This window comes from Falco cherrug, chromosome 4 (genome assembly GCF_023634085.1).
Source record: "Falco cherrug isolate bFalChe1 chromosome 4, bFalChe1.pri, whole genome shotgun sequence".
Taxonomy (NCBI): domain Eukaryota; kingdom Metazoa; phylum Chordata; class Aves; order Falconiformes; family Falconidae; genus Falco; species Falco cherrug.
Window position 1 is genome coordinate 8,564,478 of NC_073700.1, and position 27,858 is coordinate 8,592,335.

The window sequence follows — 27,858 nt, forward strand, 5'->3', positions numbered from 1 at the left end:
ATGTGTACTGCGTGTGTGTGCGTGCGTGTGTCTCTCTGTGTGTCTGTACATGTATATATATAAAGTATATATATACACACACATGCACATATATGTTGCTTTTCCTTCAGTAGGCAATATTGTTTGTTTTGTTTTGTTTTCTCATTAGACCACAGGTTTTGTTTAACTAATTTCTGTTTATGCAAAACTAAACAGAAGTATGCAAATATTTGACATTTCATGTGTAATCACAAACGTTTGCACCCTGCCTGCTCTGTTCAGGGCTATTTTAGTGATGCCTGGAATACGTTTGACTCCCTCATCGTTATTGGCAGCATAGTAGACGTCGTTCTCAGTGAAGCTGATGTGAGTATACCCCAGCTTACTTTCCCCAGTCCCTACTTCTCTTTCTCTGTCTCCCCACTATTTCCATCATCTGGACAAGTCACAGATTTTGATCTGATGTTTCTAAAGTTTGAGTACAGACCAGTCATAGGTCAATTATGTTGATATGGGAAATAAATAGCCTTTTTTTTTCTACCAATTTTTTTTAGCTATGAAAGGGAAAGATTAGATTGTATAGTGGTACATCAGAGAAGCCTAGAGTGTTTCTGTGTTTAACACTGTCCTTTTCTTCTCTTTTTCTGTTTGTGTTTTTCTCTTGCTCTCTTTCTGCTGAATGCTTGTCCTAACAGCACTATTTCACTGATGCATGGAACACTTTTGATGCCTTAATTGTTGTTGGTAGCGTCGTTGATATTGCTATAACAGAAGTTAATGTAAGTAGCAACTGTTCATGCACTAAAAAAGTAATTGCTGTCACCAAGAAATACAGAAAATGTAAACTTTATCCCCCCAAATAATTTTTAAGAAAAGTATGTTTTATCCTGAAATCAAAGACCAAAACATTGATGTAGATGTTTATACAAGCTGTTGTTATAAACCTGTATACCCATATAGTTGCACATGCACAAAGCATAGTGAGACAATGAGAATTATGTTTTTCTATGTGTGTACAGAAAATAATTAAAACATTTTATGCATTAAAAAAGGAATTAAACCTCTTTTACTATTTTACTTGAAGCCCAGTGATTTTTGTAGGTAGCTTGACCAAGGTAATTAAAGATTCTGTAAATTGTTTCAGTGGCTCAGTTTAACAAATAATGTGGGTTTTTTTCCTGTGGGAGCTTCAGGTTTTAGAATGATGTTAGAATTCGTATCTCATGAGGTAGCAGAAGAAGGGTACATAGAGAAACTAAGACTTTCCACACTGTGGGAAATAGAATATTTTTTTTTTCCTATTCCTTTTGCTATTCCCATCCTGCAGTAAATATTTTGAAATTTGAATTACTCTTAAAGTACTTGGAAAACTCCCATCTTTTCACCAAAATTTTGACTGATCGTCTTTACACATATAGGTGTTTGGACAAGAGAAAGGTCCCTTTCCAAGAAAAAAAAAAAAAAAAAGGGAAATACTGATTTTAGCCTGTTTTGTGACTTGCTGGTTTTAGCAAGGAAAGCTGTATCACCAAAATGATAAGTGAGAGATAATGAAGTACATACCAGTTCTGTAGCAGGCATGCAAGTGCTTCCCATACTTAGATGTTTCTCTGTTTAACTAGTCAAAATAGAATTTGAGAGGAAAGTGCCTCTTCCCTCTAGTGCTTCTTGATACCTCAAAAAGGGAGACTTGGATCCAACCCGTCCACTGAAAATGCTCAGGGAGCTGACAGGCGCAGTAGGTGAGGTTAGCGTGTTCCACCTGCTGAAGATCTTACCCGCCTACCATTCGGAGAACTAGGTTATCCAGAAATACCCATGACACAGGAGATCCCACACATGCACACATTTTCCCTGTATCAAAGAACAGATTAATCGGAGAAAGCTGTAGATGTAAATGGTTGCTTGGTGTTCCTTGAGGATATTCCGCTTGTGTGTTTCTCTACGGCAGTCACAGTTTTGGGACTGGCTGGTCTCATTGCTTTTCTCTTTAAATTTGTTTTAGTAAGCTATTTTCTAGATACCTTTTTTTTTTTTTTTTTCCCCAGTGGGCTTTATTACTTACCAAAATGCTTTCTTTTCAGTAGGGACATTTAATATGTGTAATCTTTCAAAATACTTCCAAATTTGAATAAATACTCTTCAGTGAGCGAATATTTAAGTTGCAATATCTCTGTCATATTTTGGGGAAGCAAATCCATCCTGTGGCTACCGTTGCCATTTAACTGAAACAGTTTTTCAGAGAAAACACATTTTAAAATTTATTTTCCAGAGTGGTTCATGCCAGGAACCCAATTTTGAGGATCACATTCCTTCAGTCAATAGCAGAAATGATACCCTTTATTCCATGTAGATAGTACCTTGATTTTGCAACTGTGAAGACCATGATAATAAAGTTGCCCAGGAACATGGAATAGAAATTGTATTTGAAAAAGCTGTGGTCTGTTCCAGGCATTCCAGGATGAGAAGGAAAGAAAGAAAATGCGTAACACTCAAGTAAGGTCTGTTTAGAAGATAGTCTCGGGTTTCAGTGCATTGTTCAGATCAGCAGACCACCTGCTAGGAGCTTGGATTTCTCCCGCTGGTCTGGGCTGAGGCCGTGGTTTGATGGGGATCTCTTCTGGCATCTTTGTGACCTTAGGCAGCCTTTGCCCGCAGCGTTCTTACCCCATAGCTGTGAGCTGCGCTTCTGCAAGAGTTTGAGGACCTGACAGTTGGCTGGATGAGGTGCTGAGCACAAAGTATCGGCAGAAGTGTGGGCCGTGGTAGGGCAGAAATGAGTGGATAAGGCGGCTGCCAAGGGAAATACCTCTTATACTGTGCCCATCCTGGTCTCCCTTCAGAGCACATTAGCTTTGGCACAGGCAGCATCAATTAGTGGCAATTGCTGCTGTTGAGCAACGGTGATGTACGTAGTTTTGAATCTTCTTTGGTTCTAGTATATTAGGTAAGCATAGTAATGACCTACTGTAAACTGATTTCAACCAAATATAGAAACCAAATGTATTCTTTTATCTTTTTTTTTTTTAAGATGGCAGAATGTCTTCAAGCATGCACTATCAACCCTCATTAAAGACTTCAGATTTTTTTATAAAGCTGCAATGTCTACACTGCCGTCTCAAAGAGTAAACACAATCAAAATAATTTAAGGCTGACTCACCTTAAAATTCCTCCCTGATGTTATGTTAAAATATGAGACTGTCACAACTGCACACCTGGAAGGAGCAGCAGAGGAGTGATGTGATAATGTGGGAACAGGAGGATTAGCTAACCCCTAGATCTTAGACTTGTTTTGCTGGGTTCTTGGTGGGCAACGGGTCTTTCTACCTGTGAACTGAAGGAACCTGAGCGCACAGGGAGGGCCAGTCAGCACAGGACTGCGTTGTCCTGTTGAGAAGTTTTTCAAAGTGTAATCATGTTTCATAGAGCAGATCTTAAAAGCTGCTTGTAGTTTGGTTTTGGTTGGTTTTTTTGGATGTTTTGTTGGGTTTTTTTCCCCGAAAAGTTTGGATTTAGACTTGCAGCTCAAGTATTTACAATTTTGTACTGTTTCCATTCACGGTAGTACTGGTGTAGATGAGCATAGTATCAGAGGAGCATCAAAAGACCAGTCATTTAGAATAGCTTTCCCTAAAAACTGCATAATGTACTCGATTGTGAAGAAACTGAAAAATAGCTCAAGGTGTACTTCCATAACCATGGGAGATGTCCCTGTATTTAACCCTGTATGGGGAGTGTTAATGGGACAGCATTGCTTGTAACTGATCACCGCTGAGCTTTCAGCTCTGAAGAACGCTGTCACTTTAGTAATGCACACAGTTGTCTTGAAAATATCCTGGAGATCAAGTAGTGATCTTCAGAAAAAATTACACACCACAGTCAGTAACTACCACTGTCATTTCTCCGTTCTTCATGCTATACTCATGAGAGACAAAAAGGCTCAGCTCTGATGTCTTCTAGTACTGCACAGCAGACTGTTTGTCTACTAAGTATTGTCTGTTTCTGGTCTTTTCCACTTTTATGTGCTTTGTTTGTGCAAGTCAATAACGTATTACAGTTTCAGTATATTTCTGGGCTTGATTTCCCATTTTCAACATGAAACAGTGAAAACCACAGAGTGTCCGGGGAAATTTCTAGGTTGTTCTTTTTTTTTTTTTTTTTTTAATTGTTTTGAATCTACTGAACTATTCCTACTTCATTAGTTTTCTGTAAACTTCTATGATCCAAATTCAGTATTATAGAATGTTAATATTTTTGGGGCATCCTGAATTGTGCCATTCCACCTGTACTTTTTATCTAACATAGACAGTGATCCTGGGAAATCTACAGCTCTGCTGAGAGGCGAACAAGACTTTGCTTTTGATGGGATTCCAAGTGTGATTGAAATGGCACCTGTGAAAATTCCCATTGTAGAAACTTTTTAAACTGAGGCAGCTCAGCCTTGTTTGAAGGGTGATCTGAAACAGTGTAAACAGCTAGCACTGGTGTAAAATCGGATCTTGTGGCAGTTGTAACTGCATAAGTACAGCCGTCTTCATTAAGCAATGTAAAAGAAGACTTGAAAGAATGTGAATACCTAAAATAATGTACTCAAGACGAACTAAATGTTCTTATAGGTTTGCATATATAATTGCCTCATGCTGTGGAAAAAACTCAGCATCGTTCTGACGGTCTGGCTGTGCACGCTTAAATTAATTCCAAAGGCCAGCAAGTTCTATCAGATAACACGTTTGTATCTAACCCATGTTTTTCAAGAGAGTGGGTTGGACTTTCTAGTTACATACCACATTGATTTCAGTATTAAATTCTGGAAATTAAAGGTCATATTTTTATTTTGTTATTCCTTTTCTTGTTCTTTTTAAATGTTTTATTATAATTTATATGGTGCCCTGAGGCTGATTCTTCTGATCCAGTAACCTCCCGTTCATGTATAATTCAGGAAATTACTGTTTTGAATATTTTTGAGCCCTTGTAAATTGGTGTTTAATATGTTCAGCAATTTATAGGACTGCTTAGCATCCTCAAGGACTGATCAGTGACCAACTCCAGAAATGAACCACCTCAGAGCAACATATATTTTGGCAATACACTATTTTCTATGATTGTTTTGTTAGTTTACTCTGTCATTTAATATCCCTCCCTTTAACCAGTTCTTCTTTTATGAATCTAATTGATTTTCATGTTCATTTTATTTTTAGAAATTTTTAGAGGCAAGTATGTATAAGTAAATATATATATATGGTATAACGATAAAAAAAATAAAAATAAACCACTACTAAACCCTATATAATTACTTTTTAGTTTTGTGACCTTTTGTTTTCAAAAAGTTTCACATGACACACAAGATCTTGTGTGGTCATAAAAATGGTTCCTCTTCAATTAAAAGAGCAGCGAGACACAAGATGTGGTCAGTCCATTCTGGGAGATGGTCATATATAACTTAAACCAATGAGAGATAAATTGGAAGTAAATTCTGAATAAAAGAGTAATCACAGACGAGTTTCAATCTGGTCTGGCTCTATAGAAATTATCTTATTTGTCAGCTCAGAAACCATTTGGATGACCAGCACGGGATGACTTAGAGGCATGATCACATTGTTACGGTAGTAGTTAGAAAAGTTCTAATTCACATTTCTTATTTAAGTTTCTTTTACCATTCATGTGCTGCCAAAATGTCGAGAAAATAATGGAGCATTCACTTTTCTTTTTTGTGCAAATGTTTAGTGCAGTCCCTATGGGACTAATTTTATGCTTGAGGTTAAGTAAAATTCAAGTTTTTTGTTGAAATACAGCTTAGAGGAACAGCATTGGTATCTTCCCTCGGGAAAACCTATTTGTCTTGGATCACCACTGTAAATGCATGAGGCTTATTCAGTGCTTGTGCGACCGTAACAACTGACAGAGGTTAATAGTGATGCCATACATAAAAAAAAAATAGATCTCAGAAAACCAGAATTGAATGTTCTGCCTTTTGGCAAGAAGGAGCACCGTTATTACCGTTTCAGCACTATGCAGCGCATAATGTTGACTTATAACCAGTGGGATACTCTTTTTGTTAGCTAGATTGCTACTGGAGGGTGTGCCTGGAGGGCTGGTGCTTATTTTTATATATTTGCCCACTCACCCAGTAAGTGGTGGGACAGCTGACCTGGCTTGGGTGGAGGAGTGGATTAAAAACCTCATGTCCAGCTCCTGTAGAGATTCTGGATTCCAGTTTTGAACAAAAGCACTACAATTCAGTTTGAATCCTACTTTACGCACCAGTATGGTATGTTAGAACTTAACTTGGCATATTTTGTTGCTAGTAATTGATATTTTTTAATACTGTTAATACATTTTGTAGACTTCTGCAAATGTCTCTCCTTAGGGCTTAAGGATAGGTCAGAAAGACACGCTGGTATGGTTTTGCTTTCATTAGTATGAAGTCATTGCAATACAAAATCTATACTGTGTTGCAATAACTAATTTGGAAATAGAAGTAAATTTCTGATCTGATTTTATGAAGGTGTTAATCCTAAAAATTTATTTTACTTCATTGCACAGCTGAACATTTATGAGTTATTATAATAGTACCCTGTACCACAAACATGTTAGTTATGAACTTAGAGTTTTAAATACATATTTTACAAGGGAAAAAAATATTATTTTTTTTAATCCACTGTGGGGTTCTTCACATTGATTCGAAATTTTAACTAAATTATATATATGGGTGTTTGGTTCATGTGGAACAGGAGATATAGAGAACACTGATAAGACTATGAAGAAAACTACTTGCTAGCGCATGTAAATTCCAGTAATTATTCTCCGAATGAGTCGTATATGTATATATGTACATGTATATAGACAGACATATACTGCACATTTCTGAAGATATTTTGGCAACCTGAATGCTTTCCTATGTATGTTATTGTCATCATATGTGTTTATCATGCAGATGTTTCCTTCTATATTTGTAATGATGATTACATCATCACTATGTGTTCATTTGTGTTGGCATACTTTCATAGCCTTTGGCACAGCCTGTAGAAAAGAAGCATTTGATGAACACAGTATACTAATACCCACTGGTTTTCACCATGTTTATTTTTTCTTAAACACAGAGCTACAGTTTGCTTCCAATGCATGATGCAATCTGTTTCACACTGTTCACAGTTTTGACATTGCAGCCTTTTTCAGTTAGGAAGTTTATTTCAAACTTTTGTTGCAATATGCAGAGTGTAATGTGGAGTTACTGTTTAGGAAATGTGCTAAATTTTTCATAAGCAGCAATAAATACTTGACCAAAATTGGTAGCAAACATTTTAATCAGCGAGTCAGAAATTTAGGCTGATCATTGATTAATCTTTTTTGAGGACTGGGATTGTTTAGGGAAGAAAGCTGCTGTGCTCAACTTTGATTAAGAAAAAAGAAAAATCCTGTTACTGGCTATTTGAAGTATTTTAGAATTGGCTTGAGCTTACATAGGTATCAAGTGCTTCGCTGAACGAGGCTGTCAGTGTAGCTGGCACGTGGCTGACAGAAAAGGTGGAATAATTAACTCAGTCTGTGTTCTTGTTTACCTCGTTGCAGTGCATCTGTTAGCCAAGCAGTGAAAACAGAAGCCATTCATTTATTCTAGCTGTGCCCATTACCAGACTCCTAGCAGTGATCCCAGAAGCACTCCTGTTGTCCTAGGAATCACAGAGTCCCATGGGGGACAAAGAAATCATGATGCTGAGCAGCCGGTCCCAAGAAGTTTGGGACACAAGTAGTGTTGGAATGACTGGTGGGAGGTGAGGGGAAAGAGGAGGTTGTAGGTGAACTGCCTGACGCCAGGAAATACTTTTTTTTCCTTTCTGGTCAGCAGCCGCCATCCAAAGAGACACTCTCTGCTCAGCGTGCCCCCCCCAGGCTCAAGTCTCTTCTAATACTTCCCCCACACATACATAATGTGCCGCCTGCTGACGTGTGCGCATGTCAAGTGATATTACTGAAGCTGCAAGTAAGATGCTGTGTTTGGGTAGTACATGGCTTTCCCTTATCTGCAGGAAGCAGGCGTTCTGTTACCGTCTGTCTGTTACTGTCCGTGAAGATGGCGGTACCAGTTTTCTAGATCTTAATATTGCTTCATGCTGGATGGACACACATAAATGCTAACTAACTTCGTCTCTAGGATGAGCGTTTCCTTTATAAATAAGTATGAATAATGTTTTCTTTGTGGTGTATAACTATATTAGCTTCATTATAATTAGTATTAGTCATGTAAACCAAGCTGCTGTATGATCAGAGGGAAATGCCAGAGAGAGTGAAAAAATTAGAAACACTCACCTCAAAATGTCAGTATCCAAAACACTTGGCCAGTGATGGGCCGAAGCTGAATATATTTTCAGCTCCAGTTGAAAAAGATCCTCTGGATTCAGGAGTTGGTTTTCATTGTTTGTTTCTAGCACCTGTCTCCACCTCGGCGTTTTTGTACAATTTAATTTTTGTGAACAAAGTATTTTGCTTTTTCCTTCCTGGCCTGCTCTTTCCACTGTCCATGATTTATAATCTCTTGGATATGACATCCTAATGGTTCCCAGCAGTGGCAGCTCAGCCGTCAGGAGCAGGCAGTTAGGACGGCTGCGGCTGGAGGAGCTGAGGATGAGCGATGTACGGGAGGCGTGTGTGTTACGCAGTCCCACGCATGCACAAATGCGTTCAGTGCCCTTCGGACAAAATAAAAAGTGTGAGGGGTTTTGCACTCATCATTCCTGAGCACCTGCAGTAGAACTGTGCACATCGTTTTGGGAATCTGGTTTTCTGGCTGCGTTTTCAAAAGTGAGAATTAAGTAGTCATTAAGATAGTTAGATATAAATACGTTTTTTTACTGACTTTTCCTTCAGTGAGTTTTTTTTCATAACCAAATCATAATGCATACCTCTCATTATTTTTTTCTTTTGGGAAGGAATTAAGTAAAAGTCTGTAGGACTAAAGTATCCTTTTCCTGTTCTTATGCTGTCCTAATACTGTTCCTAGCTTATCTGGAGCCCAATCCTTCTCCGGTAAAAGCTAGCAGGAAAAACTCCCAAGCCCAGCATTTTTACTTCATTTTTTTTAGTGTTCATTTCTGATGATACTGTAATTTAAGCTGCTCTGTATCTGTCAAATACTTAATTTAATTTTTGATGATACAAAATATTGAATGCTAATTAAGTAATTTGCTCACTGTTTAAGACTGTATCAAGCTCAGCATAAGTCAGTCACTGGAGATTAACACGAAATTTCAGGCTTCATTTGAAGAAGGTGTAATGAAATCCTTTTTCTTTAGAAGTTTCAGGTAAAAAGGAATTTTTTTTGTGTACCAAAAAGTTAACAGCAGTGTGGGTCTGTGCACATAGTACAGGTTTGTGATTGATGTAGGTAGATAGCTTTGCAAGGTTGTTTCCATGTTTTGTGATATTTTGGTATTTACAATGTTTGTGATTATGAATTTCTCCTCAAGCTATATTTTGATGAGTTTATTTCAAATTGTTGACATATGCAGGGAGTTTCTAGTGCAGCAACTGTCTTTCATTGGCAGCATATTTTTGCCTATTTTATGTAAGTGCTTACGAAGTTTAGATGTTACAGCTGATTTACAAATACTCTGCCTACTGAAGTCTAGTGAGGAGATCTGGGGTTTTCCAATATTAATGCATCAATTTAGCAATAATCCCTTGAACAGCTTTAAAACTCTTATTTCAGAAAATACTGGTATCCTGGCAGGGCACTAATGCATAAATACATAGTTGAACAACAGTTATTTTTACCTCATTTTCCCCTTGTGATACCATTATGTTATGCATGTTTTGCAAAAAAGTAATAGGCAAAATGTATTTTAATAAATACCACTGATTATCTGACTGTAACAAGGTATTACGTACTCTTGGGTTTTTACCATAGTACTTTTTTTATAATATAATGCTAGTATTTTCAGCACTGAGCTCCTCTTTTCCCTTCCTTCTCCCCAAGTTTTATCTTGGGTAACAGCAATACTGGAGATGTTACTGGGTGAAGTACATGGGGAGCGAGTGATGCACACACAGTGCGCTGGAAGCAGCACTGAGGAAGCATCACAGTTGTTGCTGCTATACGTGATGATAATTTTTTGAAAGGTGCCCCTTTAAAAGGAGGACATTTTAGGCAAAGAGTAAGAGCCATCACTGGGATCTAACGTCGCGAATCCCATTTATTCTAGTGCTATAAATGTTTTTAAAGACTCTGCCATTCAGTTTTGGAAGAGGCTGCTGTGAATCTGGAAAGCATGGACAGTTGGTCCTTTAGCTTTGCTAGTGTCTGACCATTTAGGATATCGAGACAGTTTCTCCAAAGACAGACACAGAGATGTTACAAAGAGCAAAGTAAGTTTCTTCCGCACAGGGCACAGAGTTTGGCCCTGTGAACAAGAAGCTGGTGTGTGCCCCTCTCCTCCCTGTAGCTCCCGAGGGTTGTGCAGATCTGTGCCAAGAGGGTCGAGCAGATCCCGAAGCCTTTTCCCCGTGCCCGATCCCGTTACGCCAGCTCAGGTGTGTGAGCACTTCGTAGGTGCGGAGAGAGTGCAAGTATTTCCTTCTCATTTGCACCTCCATGGGAGGGTTAGCCTTTGTGTCACGGGCTAAAAAATGTTTATCCCTTTGGCAGAGTGAAAATCTGCCCTCGTTAAGCACTGCAAAGCCCAGAGTTCATCACTGACTTAACTCAAGCAAGTTACTTCCCTTTAAGGGGGCTCCTGATGTGATATAAAGCACAATTTCTTGAATGTGGTGAGATTCCAGTGATGAAGTAATTAATCTTCAAAAAGAGCACAGCGGAACAGGGACCTTGAAAGGCTAGTCTGACGCCCAGACTTTGTTCCTGAGTTTTACTTAGGCTTACCGCTACAGTTTCATACAACCTGTGGAAGTCGATGGCCAGTTTCGTTTGGCTTACAGAGGAGCAGATATTTTATTTTGTATTAACTTTCCATTGAGTCTTTTAAACATGTTTTATGCTAGCAGATTTTGGGATGAGTCAGCCAATGATGTTTTTGATGTGAGTCAGCCAACATGAAATGCTCAAGGGAAGGTTTTAATAAGGATATTAATGTTTTATTTCGGAAGTGTATTGAGTTGAAAGATGTTCATTTAGAAATAAAAAAATGTCCTTCCTTCTGTTTATGGTTAAGCTGATTTTTTTACCTTTTATTTGATTTTAATATTTAATGTTTTTAATTTCTTAAAGCCAAAGCCAACTGAAACAGTCACAACTGATGAGTCTGGGGTAAGATTAGTAAACTGACCCCAGTGGTTTTACCTTTACTTGAGTTTATTCTTTTTACCATGTCTTTTCCACCGATTTTTTCTGTATTTTTCATAACTGTCTTACTACAAAGGTGTTATGCAGTGGTTTGCATTCATTGTCAATGTATTATTGAAGTCTACTGCAAACAAACCCAATATGATCCTTATTAACAAACCAGAAAACTTGGAAATGCATGTGATGTGTGAAGCATTTCTACAGGTCCTGTGTTTTTAGCATGTATTTTTTCCTTTCATGTCATGCTTATCAAGATGAAAAGGCTCTCAAGATACATTTTCAAATCTTACCTCTTCCACCTTTGCATTTGATGTTGTTTTTCTGGAAGTGTTGCATGTTTGAGTTTGTATTTGGTTTGACTTCTCCATGATGCTCTTCAGAACTCTGAGGACAGCGCTAGAATCTCCATCACTTTTTTCCGTCTCTTCCGGGTGATGAGGTTGGTGAAGCTGCTTAGCAGAGGAGAAGGAATCAGAACTTTACTATGGACATTTATTAAGTCATTTCAGGTTAGCAAAATTTATTGAAATTTGCTTTATGATTACAACGATTCATACACCAAATTTTACGAAGCAATACCTGTAGAGTGCAAAAAACTTTTCTTTGGAAATTCATGCTATCAGTAATGAAATATTTAAATATATTTGCCTACTAATGCCAAGATAAACTTCACCAATTACTTCAGTGAGTCCCAAGGTCACTCTTTATTGTTTAATATTAGCTGTTACCATCAGATTTCTACGGTACTTCAAAAAAAAATAATATTTGGTATATCTAGAAGGGATAGGATAGGTTTGACACACACAGGTCTCATACTTCCATACATTTTATCAGATGACTACAAAAGAGGAATTTAATCTATTTTTGTATATAAAACTGATTTCATAAGTGTAGTAAATAGATATTTGAATCCTTGCTCCTGAAAACTCTGATGAACATGAAGTTAATGGAACTCTTTTAATTGTATAGAAGGAATATCTTTGTGTTGTGTTGTCAGAATCAGTAATGAAAATAAAATTAAAAACTTCTAAACATGATCCTTTCCCCTGGATTGCTGGCAGAAATAATTCAAAGTATAATGAAGCTTGTGTTCATTGTATGTGGCAGAATATTAAGAGCAACAGGTAATAACATTTTAAGCACTTGCATAGGAAGAAAAACCTTGGAAAAGCCTGTGTTGCACAAAGAAATTTATTTTTTTAAATGGAAATTGAAATAATTGTGTGAAATTATTAAAATACAATGCATCTGTCCCATTTCTAGGCTCTGCCTTACGTGGCTCTTCTGATAGCCATGCTGTTCTTCATCTATGCTGTCATTGGAATGCAGGTAAATACAGAATTTTTTTAGCATTAAACAGAAGTACAGTGTTGGCTACTCTCAGACTTGTTTCCTAAGGTGCTTATTGAAACATTCCTTTGATATCAGTGTATCTAGGGGAGAGTTTTCAGAGTGCATAAAAATATTTTTTTGGTTATGAATCTGGTAGTTAGAAAATCCAAAAAGATGCAGGAGAAGAGCTTGGTGTGAGCTTATAGTATCTTGGTTTGCTGAAAGGAGCCACTCCTCTTCCATGTATTCCTATGCATGAATGTATAGAAAGAATGCATGGCTTTTTTTTTTTTTACTATAGACTTGCTTTGGGAATCAGGCATTAAAACTCCAGCTTTTTAATTATTTTTTTAAAAAATCTTTCCCATATGAGAAGAATAAAACTAGGAAGAGAATCCAGGTAAAGATTTAGGCAGAGCTGAACCTGTGGTTAACCAAGAGTAGGAGATGCGTACAAGATGTACAAGGAAAGGATTTTGGTAATGTAAATGTAAATTAAATGTAAATTATGTAAAAATGTAAATTAAAATGTAAAAATGTGCTGTTGGGATGAGGGTGCTACTGCTCACACCAGCAGCAGTGCAGACAGGGCAGACCAGGTTCTCCAGGCTTAATTACTGGAGACAGCTAGATAGGAGAAACCTGTGGGGAAACTGTTCCTAAAATTCATACTCCAGGGCCATTTCTAGTGGGAGTATGGGATAGCGGCTGGAGAGGGGCCTGCCCAGCCTGCAGGAAAGCAGCAGACGAAGGCAGCGAGCGTGGAGCTGTGGTTGGCAGTGTGGTTTGAGTTGTGTGGTAGTCTCCGTGTCACACGTGAGATGTGGTGTCTGAGGAGCATGGCTGGATGACTGTCAGCACTTGGGCAAAAGTCCCTGTTAGAAATCCTGAATGTGGGCTGCAGTTCTGGCTCTTTTTTTCTATTCTTTCTGTTGTCCCCCCTCCTGATAACAGCAGTTTTCCTGTCAGAAGGCCTTAGGATAGCTCTGTGTTCCATGAAACTTTAGAGTTGTTTCTGTTCTCAGAGTTGTAAAGGTTCTTCACATCAGCACCAAGGGAGGTCCTAACTGAGTGGGTTGAGAAGAAACATGCTACAGAGAGTGGTTTTTCCTCCTGATTCTTTCTCTTAATCATTTATCCAAAAGCAACTTAATGTCCTTACAGTCCAGCAGCACGTATACAGAGCATCATGGTGTTAATCTCTAAATGCAGTAACAGCCTTCACTGTATTGTAAGAGGATGTAAATGTATTATATTTGGGAAAAAGAACAGTCCCATGGCCAAGGAATCACCATTTAATTTTGAAGAACTGAACACATGTCCATCTCTGGCTGGGGCAGGATGCTCAGACTCTCTGTGCTTTGGTTTCCATCTTTGCATCTCTTTTTCATTATTTAGAGTCAAGGTTTTCAGGACAGCAAATATTTCTTACTACAAGTATGTACAATATTTACATAGTAGGGCTTTAATAGCAATAAAAGACTCTAGGTGCTAGTTTAAACCAGTATTTTCTCACTGAAAGACTGGAATATGTATTAGTATTATAATGTCTTATTGATGCCAAAATAAATTACTAAGAATTGTCTTGTACATGTGATAAATTTACTGCAATTACATCATTATTAGGAAAAATGTAAAAAGGGTAAAGCAAGCGCTTTTCATACATACTGAAGCAAGTTTAGACTTTAAGGCCTACAGCTTCTGACAGTACAGGTTGCTAGGGTGAAAGTCAAAATCCTGTTTTATTGTAGGTATTTGGAAAAGTGGCCATGAGGGACAACAACCAAATAAACAGAAACAACAATTTTCAGACTTTCCCCCAAGCTGTGCTGCTTCTCTTCAGGTGAGCAAACCTTAACTCTTACTTAATGCCTCCCATTTCACTGATCTATGAAAAATGTTAGTAGCTCTCGTACCATGCATTTGTTCAAAATGTGTTTGCAAGTGAGAAGCAATTTAGCGTAACAAGCACATACTCTCTGTGGCTGCGTGCTGGGTTCCATCCAGGTGATCCAGACCTAAACTCATTGCAGCTGTTGTGAAACACCTCAGTGTTGTGAAACATCACTCATGCAGAGTGATGTCTGCATGTAGACCCCAAATACACTGAGCCCTGGTGTCCACTGTGGGGGTGTTGGGAAAGGTGAAAGAGACTGTGCCCTTACTGTAATCTTTAGAAGCACAGCTAGGATGACAGTTTGAGAAAATGAGAGGTTGTTGCAAAGATAAAGAAATAAACTCTTCTTTACATCTGCTGAAGAGATGACAAGAAGCAGCGGGTGTAATTTGCAGACCCGATAAGCAGTAGGCAGAACTTTCTGATGCAAGGGTAGCTAGATTTTGATGCAGGGGGATTATGGAATCTCTACTAGAGAGCTTAAGAAAAGGGTAAACATTTGCTAGGGGTGCTTCAAAATGTCCCGGAGCAAGGAGAGGGAATGATGTGGAACAGGGATGCCTCTAAAGGTGGCAATGTTGAGAGCTCTCTCCCTGTGATTCCGTAACTCCGCTTGGCTCCTATGCATTGCTACTAACCTGCTTGGCAAGACCGGCAGGTCGCTCCTTATCTGAGACCCAGGGCATCACCCACGGAGATCTAAGTCACTTTAAGTATGTAAGGACATTCATACCTTTCAAACTAGGTAATGAACATAGCCAGAAATGTCGCAGGTGTGTAGTTGTCTTTTAAGTATTTAAAATCGTGGGTCTGTACACAGGCATTACCCAACTATGCAAAAAATGCAATAGCGGAAGTTAGAGGCAAGAATTTCTTCAACCATGCTGAGAAGGCAATTAATCTTTTACAAATAGATGCTTTGAGCTTTTATGACAGGTTTTTGTACACAGCAGCTGCACTGTAATAAGTATTTACCTTGTAAATCACAGGTTTGGGTTCAAATTTTTACATGTGAGCCTTTATGGGGCATTAGTCTACCTTATGAAACGTGTCTACAAAGTCAGGTCTGTGTTTGTAATTTCTGAAACATGCTCTGTATTTTTTTTAAGTAGTTCCTGCTCTGAAAAGTTCACAATCTGTATTCACATTTGTCTTTGTACAGCTCCAAGAATTTTGTCAGAACTTAACAAATTAATATATCTTTAATCTGTTTTGGTCAAATAATGCTTCATTTATCTTTGTGACCTTATAAAGGTGTGCAACTGGAGAAGCCTGGCAGGAAATCATGCTGGCATGTTTGCCTGGAAAACGCTGTGATCCAGAATCCGATTATAATCCCGGGGAAGAATACACTTGTGGAAGCAATTTTGCTATAATTTATTTCATCAGTTTTTACATGCTTTGTGCATTTTTGGTGAGTCCGGCTTGTGCTTATTAACAGAAATGAGCTTTGGCATTTTGACTTTTTTCTGAACTAAAAGAGTAGTGGGTTCAGAGAATAATTGAAGATCCCATATCCAAAATATTTTTGCAAGATTGTTTTCCCATACACAGGCCTAAATCCTGGATTTTATACTGATTTTTACAATGAGAGTGGTGACACAGTGGAACAGGTTGCCCAGAGAGGCTGTAGATTCCCCATCCCTGGAACATTCAAGGTCAGGTTGGACGGGGCTTTGAGCAACCAAAGCAAAAGTGGAAGATGTCCCTGCTCGCTGCAGGGGGGTTGGACTAGATGACCTTTAAAGGTCCCTTCCAGCCTAAACTGTGCTGTGGTTCTAAATTCCCACGTACAAGCTGTTCTCCTGACTATATGTATGCTGGAGTGGTTGGTTGCATATTTGAAAGCTAAGTTAACAGTCATTTCATCACCTATTATTTCATACATTTCTCAACAGTATCATTAAATATTCCTGAATAATAAGGCTGCAGTTCCGTTGACTTACTAGTAATGCTTTTTTGTATTGTTTAAACTTGGCAGAATTTGGATTCGTGTCTCTACAAGTGTGCTCAAACTGTGGCACATGAGATGTGAATGGTAACCTTTCTCCCTAATCCGTGGCATAATGGATTCTTCGCTCTAATATAATATTTGAAATACGTTTTTCCTCATTGAAGGTGTTTGGTCTAAGCCGGCTGATTTTTTTTAATTTTTTTTTCTATTCACAGTACTGTTCTTGCAAAAGGAGAGTGGTCAGACAGAATTCTGTGAACTAATGTGTAAACATACACGTTCTGCTGTTCTGTATCATCTTCGTTGTTAACAAGATGTATGCAGAAGTCTTCTTGTCATGACTTTGAATCCTATTAATACGAAAGCTGTTTCCTGAGATCTACACTATGTCAAATACATGTATTGGTTCCGTTCTTTAGCTCAATGCAGTGACACCTGGCAAACCAAGGAAGAGAAAAAAAGTGTTACAGGCTGTGTCAAAGACTGAGTGCTCTAAGATAGAATCACACTCTTGTCAGCACCATCACCTGATAGAGTTCCAGTTAGTCAGTTAAATGATTAGCATGTATTTTCTGTGACATTTGATTATATTTGCCAGAAATCATCATTTAAGAGATGAATTTGTTTGAATTCTTAACCTGCTACCTACCTGCTATTTTATTTATTGAATATATTTTTTTAATTTCAAAATAATTAAGGCAGATTGTTCTTAATTACTTTTTTAGATTATAAACTTATTTGTGGCAGTCATTATGGATAATTTTGATTATTTGACACGTGACTGGTCTATCCTGGGTCCCCATCATTTGGATGAGTTCAAAAGGATATGGTCAGAATATGACCCTGAAGCAAAGTAAGTTAGATCATTTCTCTGATAAGATTTAACGCAGAGCATAGTATATTGTGGGGCAATGGATGTGTGTTTGGTAACTGGTGTGTGTTCGTTCTAGGGGAAGGATAAAGCATCTTGATGTGGTTACATTACTGAGACGTATTCAGCCACCTCTTGGTTTTGGCAAGCTGTGCCCCCACCGCGTGGCCTGCAAGGTAGGTGTTGCCTGGTTTCTTTCTAGCTTTCTCTCCCGGTTTGTTCATTCACTTCTGCCTTGTTATGCATCACGCGTGCACCGTGATCCTGTCTGTTCGCCAGGTCTCTCTCACTCTCAAGTTTCCCTGTTTTTTTGCAGGCATAACTGAAAGCAGGAAAATTAGTGTAATTTCTTTCGGTACTCATTTGAGTAGTTAACAGCAATGTAAAATTCTTAACAGAGTATCAAAATGAAAGGTGTCAGTCTGGAAATGCATCACTAGCCTGTTACTGTCCCATATGTGAACTACCTCATCCCAGCATTTCTGGTGACCCAGTGTCACATATAAGAGTACTTCAACCCAGTGACATTTCTGATTTCTCTTCAGTTCCACAGAGAAGAGGGTGGTAGTTTAATGGAGAATTAATTTTGATACAGTGTTTTTACAGGCAGGTTCGTGAGGAGTTTGCTGCATGTGCAATGTAGAAATGAGATTGAAAGGTGGGGACTGCAAGGTGATAAAACAAGCTGAAGTGAATAACGATACATAGCTGTGAGTGAGAAGACTGAAAATTAAAGGGAATTTAAAATGATGTAGAATTTGTCAGGCATGGTGTGTAATTTAATGAGGATTAATTGCATTTTAATATAGTTGGAAAGCAACACAAAGGAGATGAATAATTATTAGAGTATCTGAGGACTTCAGAACTATGGATATTGTAGTTTTAGCAGTTTCAGTAGGAATAAGATCAAGCCTTTTAATTGAAGGATTGTTACAACAGACCTGTCATTTGGATTTCTTTTGTATCTGTTTTATAAACAGGTAAGTTGACATACAAAACACTGGGTTCAAGTGGGATGCCACAAGGCGTACTTAAAGCAAACCTATATCTATACATTAAGATAAGTTATCCAATTGAGTAATGCTTTTAAACTAACAGAAAAAAAATCCAAGTTAGACATTAGGAAAGGATTTTGGTAGATTAAGTAGTGTTCTGACAGGGTCACAGCGATACTTCTCTAAAATACGAACACTAATGCAGAGATGAACTAATTGAAAGAGGGAAGCCCCGTTTGCACTAGTTCAGTGTAGACAGTGTAAGAGATGCACAGCATCACTGAAGAGTTACCTAAGAAATGAATCAGTTTATACAAATGGGCTTAGTGCTATGTTTCTTCATGGAGTGTGAGGCTGGAGGGAACCTGTGGGAAACCTGGAACGTGACTGCAACTGAAGTGCGTGCTCTTCCGTAACTGCATTTGTCCTTAATACTTGGTTAGTGTGACTTACAGTCAGAGCCCAGGGCTGGGCTTCAGGGTTTGCAAATTAACTCAGTAAATAGCGCATGAAAACTACTGAACAGTTTTAGCTTTTGTATAAGCATGCATGTGATAAATATCAGAAAGAAGCGATATTGGGTGGTTATTATAGGCAGCTAGGGTAGAAGACTCAACTGTTTTTGGAGATGTAATTTTTATGCCTCTTGTGGATATTACTTTTTTTTAATACATCAGTTTTTCAGAAATGAACATTGCAGGATTTTGTTGTCGGTTTGTTTTTTTTTTTTTTTCAAACAAAACTCCATCAAAATTTGTTTTCCTTTTCTCATTTACAGAGGTTAGTAGCCATGAATATGCCACTAAACAGCGATGGAACCGTCATGTTTAATGCTACATTGTTTGCTTTGGTTAGGACTGCTCTAAAGATAAAAACAGAAGGTAAGGTTCTTGGCTGTAAAGCCTTTGCTGCATTTGTCAGAAGGCACGATAAGGAAAAGTTACAGTTTACTTTATTCATTTTGTTGGACATGAGTAGGGCTGCCTTAGTCTCGCTGGACTGGGTTTGCTTTTGGATCATGGGTTGGAGTCACTGTTGCTAGGAGTGATTTGCTAGAAAATGAAACGAAAAGGATGGTGAGGCCAGAGCCCAGGAAATCTCAGAAATTATTAGGTGCCTTTATCTGGTCAGATAAACCCATGTAGCAGCAGCACAGTAGCAGAAGCTCTGCTGCAGGGCCTGAATGAGTTCCCCTTTCTGTCCAGCCAAGAGGCTCCTTCCTCACTGCTCCTTAACTTGGTGCCTTGGATCCCATGTTGGTGCAACTGCAGCTTTTGCACACTTGAAAGTAACATCCCCATCTGGTCGAGGCCAGTTCTGGCAGTTGAATGCATTTCTGTCATTTGCGCCAGAGGGAAAGGTTTTAAAAAATAGTGGTATATTTCAAAGACTTTTCTTTCTATTTTCCTACATTTTTTCATTATTTTACCATCTTTTCCTACTTTCTGTTCCATGTCTATTGCTATTCTCAGCAGAATTTGAGTTTCAGTGCCAATAATAAAACAATTAGATTAAGCCCCCTCAGCCATTGTTGTGGTTCAGGTGAGCACTGCAAGAGATGAAAAATTGTTCAGTAGTCAGTTGCCTGAACTTTCAAGCCTGTTCAACTGAGTAATTACTATGATTAAAAAAATAGAGGCTCGGCTGTGGATCAAGAAAGTTGCTTGTAAAAAGCAAGTCATCACTTTCCGCAGAGTTTAAGCAGACAGTATTAAGCAGTGACAGAGTAGAGCTGGGATGTGTAAATTATGGTTGACCTCTGCAGTGCAGAGACTGATTTGAAAGCCCCAGGAACTCGCTGCCTTACACCCTTTCTTCTCTTTAGTTGTAGTATTTTCTCCTACCACACGTAGCTTAGGCTTGCTGCAAAGGATCCCTGTCGCAGTCTTAGTATTTGTCTACAGCTAATTAATATCTAAAGGATTGTTCACTGCAGCTGATTGAAATGTAATTGCCATCCTCCATTTTTGTATTTTATTGCCACAGGTAACCTAGAGCAAGCAAACGAAGAACTTAGAGCAGTTATAAAGAAAATATGGAAGAAAACGAGCATGAAATTACTTGACCAAGTCGTCCCTCCAGCTGGCGGTCAGTCCGATAAACTTTGCAATATGCCGTTCTCTGTGCATGTTGGTCTTTCTGGATTGTTAGGAACCAAAGAAATAGAATTACTAAATTTTGTAATCATAGTGTCATTAAAGGACAATAAACAATAATAACAAAATAAATATAGAAAAAACTACATCCTGTTCCACTAGATAATACGTACAGGACTGATAAGTACAACTTCCTTAGATCAAAAAGAAAGAGAGGACAATGTTATGCTTATTTTCTTTCTTGGAAAAAATACCTTATTAGACCAAAATCTAGCCTTAATTTCAAATCATTCAGCAAAATAAACTAAACTTAGTTTGATTTCAATGCATTGAGCAAAATAACATGTTTTGTACTAATGAAGCTTGGCAATGTACACTACATAATAGCTTGTATCCCTGTGTGTCTTGAATACTTCTGGGAGAAAACTAAACAAATTTAATTGCCAGCTTAATAATATTTTGTTTGCTAAATTAATGAAGCAAGAGGCTAAATTATCTCAGTTACACTAGTTTAAACCAGAGCAATTTCATAGTCAACAGATAATGGAAATGGTTTGGGTTTATGCCAGTATGACTGAGATGTGAATATGGCCCATGTGAAGAGATATTTAAATTCTAATGGCACCAATATGTTTGTGAGAACTACAAGGCGCGTATATTAAATGTTCCTACGTGCTGTAAAAATGCCATGTCAAATATTTGTTATATCTCTCTTTTTAAATATATATATTCTAATATATATATTTAGCCTTTTTAAATATATACATTTTTATTACTAAGCTGTAGTGCAGGTCTAGGAGACTGGTTTTTAATTGCTTTTTCAAGTTTTAAAGGTGCAGGATCTGTTGCACTGTCGCCCACGCCCAGGATATATTTACCTAGCCATCCAATACGCAGATCCATTGTAATCATCTGGTATTTCTTGTAGTTCATTGTACTTTCGTAGCGTTACGGCCACTTTCGAGACTGATCAGACTCAGGTTTGGAAGCAGACTCAAGATCCCAGGCACGGTGGTGGAGCTGGTCCCTTGCCGAAGGTGATGCTCTCGGTCCTGGGGGAGCAGGAGCATGCTGGCTGCACTGCTGTTCAGCATGACCCGAGGAGCAGCATCAGCTTTGTGGCTGGAGGGAGCCACGTGCTATTGGTGCAGTGGCTGCCGCCGGAGAAGCGTGGGGTTGAAGGCAAAAATTAGCAAATTTGACTACCCAAAGGGGAACTGATACTGCACATTTAAAACAACTTTTTGTGTTTTACTCTGTTGTTTTTAGCCTTACATCTAAGTGCTTGCATGGCATAGATGAATTGCTTTGTTATTGTTGTAACTATGTGCTTGAGCTTTTTCTGCAGCCTCTGTTCCTTTCAACTATGAGTCTTTCCGAATATTCTGAAGCAATTCTGTTTTAGGGTGGTGGCATGGAATTAGTGTTGCCTCTTGCCGACTTTATTCCCCTACATTTTTTTATTGAAATAGAGATGCATGCTTCAGAATAGTGAGCTGTGCCTGCCTAAATCAATCTGACAAAGAATCTGTAAAGATTACATTCCTAGAACTAATCTTACATAGTAACTCACTGTTCACTTCAGCTTCATTTCATTGCTGAATATAAGCTGTATATTTATTTTCAGCTATACTAAAATTCATTGCTAATATTTATTCTGCAAATGTAGCTCTTCAGCATAGCTAGAAGGCTGAAAGCCTGGATCGCTGCTCAATTGATAGGGAACAGTGTGGCTTCTAGAAGCCAGTTATGAATAAGAACATGTTGGGAAAGCCTGAAGATTTATGAATTTTTGGTTGCAGTTTGGTTTATTTCTCTGCAGACCTTGTTATGATTACTTGAACACCGAAAATATTGAAACTCAACTAGAAAAGAGAGGAATACAGCTATTTTGCATTCATATGCCGTAGGAGTGTAAAATAGCTTAATATATAGTAGAAATCAATTTCTGCCGATGCTTAATACTCAACAGAAAATTGTATATGAAATAACACCAGTGACAGCTGATAGTAACAGTCTGCTAGGAGACAGAAAATTCTCTTCAATATAAATCAACAAAGCATTCAGATTCAATAGGTTAAAATCACTTGCATTTAAAAGCATAGAGCAGTCTAGTTTATGATGTTTTTCTCCAGTGTTACTTTTGCTGGTATTAACTGAATGCCAGATCCTTCGTGTGCTCCTGAGCATGCCTCCAGAACATAAACAGAGCAGCTGTTTGCAGAGCAGAATGTAAAATAAACAACATAGCTTTCCCCTCCCCGAATTATAAATAGATGCACTAGAAATGGACAGTTAGTTAATTTGTGGTACCGGTTAAATAACTCATTACTATAACTTCATTAAACCGTTAGTAGTTAGCAACACCTTTTCAATACAATTGAAAAGCTGCTTTGCAAAAGCATAGAATGTCAGTTAAATGCCTGAATGTATGAATGAGTTAACATTCTTAGGAGACTAGAGAATAAGAAAAATACATATAAATCACCAAAGATTCACCTGTATTCTCTAAACTCCCCAGTCCCCACCTGCAAACCCATTTAATCCTGCCTCGTACTTTTTGCCCTCTTCCAAAAACCTCCTACTGAAGTGATTCCTTTTGCTCTCACTGATTGTAATTACAGATTTGTCTATTCTGTGGTCAGTTACGCTTAGCTGCCTCCCTATGCCTGTCCGTATCTGGCTATATGTGTGTTACTCGGGAAAAAAAAGTCAAGGATGGCCCCCCTTGGCCAGGCTTCAGTTCTTGTGTGCACATGTCTGTGCTACGACTGACTGTGCCCGTGATGTACACGCGCATCTTGTTTGTACGTACAGGCTTTGGCATGCACAATTCAGCAAACTGGTAATGCATTCATCTAATATGCTCATAAAAAGTGGGTGCATATCCAGAGCGATCAATAAGGGCCCGTACTGAGATTTCACAGGTTTTGTCATCTCAGGTACAGTCAGTAGTTGTGCAATGTCATAGCCTGACTTGAGACATGCTCTCAGTGCAACACGTAGCGGTATGTGTTATATCGAGTCTGTCACTTCAATGTGCTTGCTTTTTCTAGGAGCCGTTTGCTGTCTCACTTCCTTAAAAGTTCTGTTCAAATACTTGAGACAAAGTAGTATAAAGGATGGGGAAAGCCTTATCTGGGGAGTTTGACTAGGGCTACGTTGAAGATCAATGGATTCAGCAAAACTAAGGCAGGCAAGTTTAGATTAGGTGCTTGATAAGAGATCTCTTCCTAATATAGAACACCATTAGTCTGCTGAGGAGCTGTCAAGGGAGATTACAGATGAACATCAAAGCAAATGTGCACAAAAAATACAGGAATTGGATTTTTTGAGTCGATTAAAAAGCTTTTTACTGCTGAGACGGAATCTGAGAAGGGTGAGCTTTTCTTGTGAGCTGTGGAGTTCCTGCTGTTCCTTAGCAGGAACTGGGGGCACCTGGACCTTTGAAGAGATGTCAGTATTTGGCAGAGCAGGCTCTTAAATGTGCTGAGATACTTCCTACAACAGGCTAGTCTCCCAACCAAGGTGTTTTGAAGTGATTATTGTGATTATTTTTGCTTTCATATATTTAAGAACAAATAAAATGCTGGGAAAACACATCCCTGGTGCATTTTTACTGAAGGTAAAGCCTGTCGTACTTTCTCACTTGCATACAGCCCGCTTCAGACATAATGCGAGGAGCTTGTTTTGCATGGTAGAGGATTGATTTTGAGACTAATGTTGTCACAGAGGTAAAAATGAGTTTAAACACTATTGTACATGGATTGGATTTCCCCATCCTTTTTATTGATGTAAAAGCAAGTCACAAAAAGAAGGTTAATTCAATCTAAATTAGCAAAATCTGCCATAGCACAGGTAAAAGACACTATTAGAAGTGCTATCATTAGTGAGATACATCGGGGCATATTGTTGATAAAATGAAGACACGAGGAGACTCTGTGTTAATCCAATGTTCATGTATGGCATTACAGTATATGACAATTGATTAGAGAATTTGCTTGACAATCAATTAGAGAAAAAGCTTGCTTAACAGAATGTGTTCATACATAAAAAAAACCCACCACAAAACGATATGAAAAACCAAACTCAAGTCTATCCCAAAGCTCCATTAGGGACTTAAAATGTAGAGAAATGACATAAAACTAAAAAAATCCGTATTTTCTAACAAAGGTGTGTTTAAAATGTGTCTGGGCATGTTAGATTTTCAGTGTTTAGTCGAGTTGCAACTGCACAGAGTAACCCAGATCCTGCGATGTGATGTGCACCTGCCTGTTCCAGCCAGGGCAGCTGGAATGTCGGGATACTGCCCATCAGGGTGTGGGCTGTACCGCTGGAGAGAACTTTGATGCCTAAAACGCACCATCCCTCCTTTCTGTACGGCAGTAGCCAGCTAGCAGCCGTGTTGCAAACCTCAAGATACTGAAAAAAACGGAGATTTTAGGCAGCACAGCAGGGAGGGAAGTAGCTAACTTCATGCCAGATAACTCTGGAGGGAAAAAAAATATGTGTGAAAGCAAAAGCAATGTTTTTGAATAGAAAACTATTCCCAGTTTTCTGGCAAGCGTTACTCATCAAGAGAGCAAACCTGCACAGCTGAATCGTTCAGCGGGGCTCGTAAAACGGGCAGATACGTTCTTAGCAGGCTGTGAACCAGGCAGTGTTGATATCTCATAAGGTACCTGCCTCTGAACTCTGAAGACTTTGAAATTTCATTTGGTTCACAAAAGTGACTGTAAAAATGCTAGGTTGGATGGCCCTTGCTGCCCACCTATCTCTTGAGTTGTACTAAATTAACTGACAGAAGTTGTTTTCGTTTCTGTCGGCGTTGCAGAGCTGATGCAATACAGTAATGTGGGACAGCACTGTGTTCTTTCACATTTACTGTCATCATCATCGCCTAGCCAGAAGGTGGCTAAGGACCACATCTTCACTGAAATAATGAGAATATGTGAAATTGAAACCTCTGTGGGATTTTCTCGGTCTAGAATCTATCTTACTGGATGACGATAAGACAGCAGAAGATACAGTCCAGCATGAGCATCTGGGACACAAAATTCCGACAGGAGGGTGCTTGGCAATGACAGTGAGGGCACGACACCAATAAAGAGCTATGCATAGTGAAGCAGGCTGTAAAGATGTCAAAGTCCTTATACAATCAGGACAATGCTACACTGGTACACTGACCAAGCAAATTTGGCTCAGCAATGAAAAAAAGAGAGATGTTGTAAGGAGGACTTTTTTTTACTAGAGTCACTCTTACAAACATAACTGTATGTAAGTCACAGTAGCTTTTATTTTAATCCATTTATTCCAAGTAACTAAAGCCTGTCTTTCAGCTTCTATGCATATACAGAAATGTTTATGCTTTTGTTAGAAACTTATACAAACTTACTTAGAAATACATGAAACTTGGCGAAGTGTGGTATTTTCTTCTTCATTAAGGATGAGTTCACTTAACTGATGGGACTTAAACTGCTTGCTAAAACATTGCTTTTAAACTAGTTACAGGGTCCATGGTTGTAAGCTGAAAGCATAGTATTGCACCCATCACGTTTCCCCCCCAAAATCAGATATGAGTGTACAGGCTATTGATAAATGTGCTGACTTGGGAGAGATCTGTCTGGTCTGTTCATTTAGATGATGAGGTAACCGTGGGGAAGTTCTATGCCACCTTCCTGATACAGGACTACTTTAGGAAATTCAAGAAACGCAAAGAACAAGGACTGGTGGGGAAATATCCTGCGAAGAATACCACGATTGCTCTGCAGGTGATTTTGTTTTTACATTTTTAACTAACCATTTTGTGAGCTTACTTGAAATAGCAGGTAGATGAATATTGATGATTGTGCAGTGCTGCCAGGATTTTATTTAACTGGGACACTTTTGGCCCTTATTCATCAGAAAAGTAAAGCATAAACCTGCTATTCTGTCTATACCAAGGTAAGTGCAAACAGTTATTCTCTGTGGATTACTCAAACAGTGGCAACAGTTATAAAATTTCTTAGCAAGTCTCGTTACATCACAATCTAAAGTTGTTGATGTAAAAGCAGATGAATGAAGTTCTTGGCTATCATTTCTGGTCTTTGTTTTGCTTTAATTGTTTATTTTGTGTTCCTACAACACTGTAAGCCAGTTCTTGGAAAACTTCCTAATATACATTACCCCATAGTAAAGGTGGTTTTATATGGTATAATTTTTCTTCTTTAATTCTCATTGTTGTTTATCTTTTCCACTTATGATTACTGTTGAAATACCTTCCTATTAGTATTTTTGAATATTTGCAAACTTTGAACTTCACATTCATCAGTTTCTTTCATAGGAAGTAATATCAGCATACTACGTTAATGTCATATACTTCTGTCTGTCTCTTAAAACAAGCTACCAAATGGAAACCAGGACAATCGATTTGGCTGTCTGTCTCTCAGCAGGCCTGCAGCAAGCAGTCCATAGTGTATATGTGATCTAAAGAGTATATTCTGAAAACTTCTGTTCAATGATACCCTTTGTATTATGAACTTTGAAACAGGCAAATGGAAAGCTGTTCTCAAATAATTCCAGACATCATACACTGCACCATTTTTATTGGATTGGGACTTTATGAATTTCAGTTAATGCTGAGTAGATTCCTATAAGCTATAAAGATCTTTAATGTTTCTGATAGCTTTGATCTAGCAGAACGATCTTTGCTGTCCTAAGTGGGTAATTTGTTTCATTGCTCTTTCTTAAGAATGTCTCTGCTGGCAGCTCTGACACACATTCTGCTCCAAGTCACCATAAGCAAAAGAGATGCAACAGGCAGAGGAGGTTTCATCACAATTCTTGCTATTGATGTGTGAGCACGGGGCATGCCAGGACTGTATGAACTATATTTGCATAGAAGAGAAAAATATGGGGAATGGAAGAGATAAAAAGACTGGAAACAGCTGAGAGGGAAATGAGAGACTCAGATTTTTAGGAAGGACTTTGCAGGCTTCTTCATTGCAGGAGCATTTGAGCATAAGGAGCTCCAGGTTAGATTTAAGCCACAGTATTAACGTTTTTCCACTTGTGTTGCACACACAACAATATAAAAACAAACACTGAGTTTCCAAAGATGAGTGTGCTCTGTTGTTTATTATCAGATCGTGCTTCCTGTTCAATAAGAGGCAGAGGGCAAGAGGAAAGTGGAAAGAATAAGCTCTTCCTCTGTCTTAAGACAAATATTTTTCAATTCAAAACAGCTAAAAAAATGACCATGAATCTCTGCTAGGAATTTAAAAGGGCTTATGGGATTTGAGGCATGGCATTAATTTTTTGCTCATTAAAGTAATTCTCCTGTGGTAATAAAATGAGCCAGACTGGTAGATGGGAAGGTTATTTCTTTCTTTCTCCCCATTCTTCTCTGTTTTACTTTTGTCTTTCCAACAAATCGGTAGTAACTCAACTTGCTTTACCA

General features: G+C 38.4%; 1 protein-coding gene across 10 annotated transcripts in view; it reads left to right on the plus strand.

Moving 5' to 3' along the window:
* The window catches only part of CACNA1D (calcium voltage-gated channel subunit alpha1 D), a 235,437-nt gene that overhangs the window by 182,020 nt on the left and 25,559 nt on the right, over positions 1-27,858 (plus strand). For 4 of the 10 annotated variants that reach the window (XM_055710188.1, XM_055710181.1, XM_055710180.1 and 1 more), the window contains exons 30-41: positions 262-345; positions 675-758; positions 11,201-11,239; positions 11,656-11,784; positions 12,539-12,604; positions 14,359-14,450; positions 15,759-15,918; positions 17,184-17,311; positions 17,409-17,505; positions 19,103-19,205; positions 20,311-20,412; positions 26,061-26,191. In XM_055710188.1, the coding sequence (XP_055566163.1) occupies positions 262-345; positions 675-758; positions 11,201-11,239; positions 11,656-11,784; positions 12,539-12,604; positions 14,359-14,450; positions 15,759-15,918; positions 17,184-17,311; positions 17,409-17,505; positions 19,103-19,205; positions 20,311-20,412; positions 26,061-26,191 (1,215 nt within the window). The remainder of the gene's footprint in view (positions 1-261; positions 346-674; positions 759-11,200; positions 11,240-11,655; positions 11,785-12,538; positions 12,605-14,358; positions 14,451-15,758; positions 15,919-17,183; positions 17,312-17,408; positions 17,506-19,102; positions 19,206-20,310; positions 20,413-26,060; positions 26,192-27,858) is intronic. The other 6 variants (XM_055710186.1, XM_055710190.1, XM_055710189.1 and 3 more) reach the window with 4 other exon arrangements.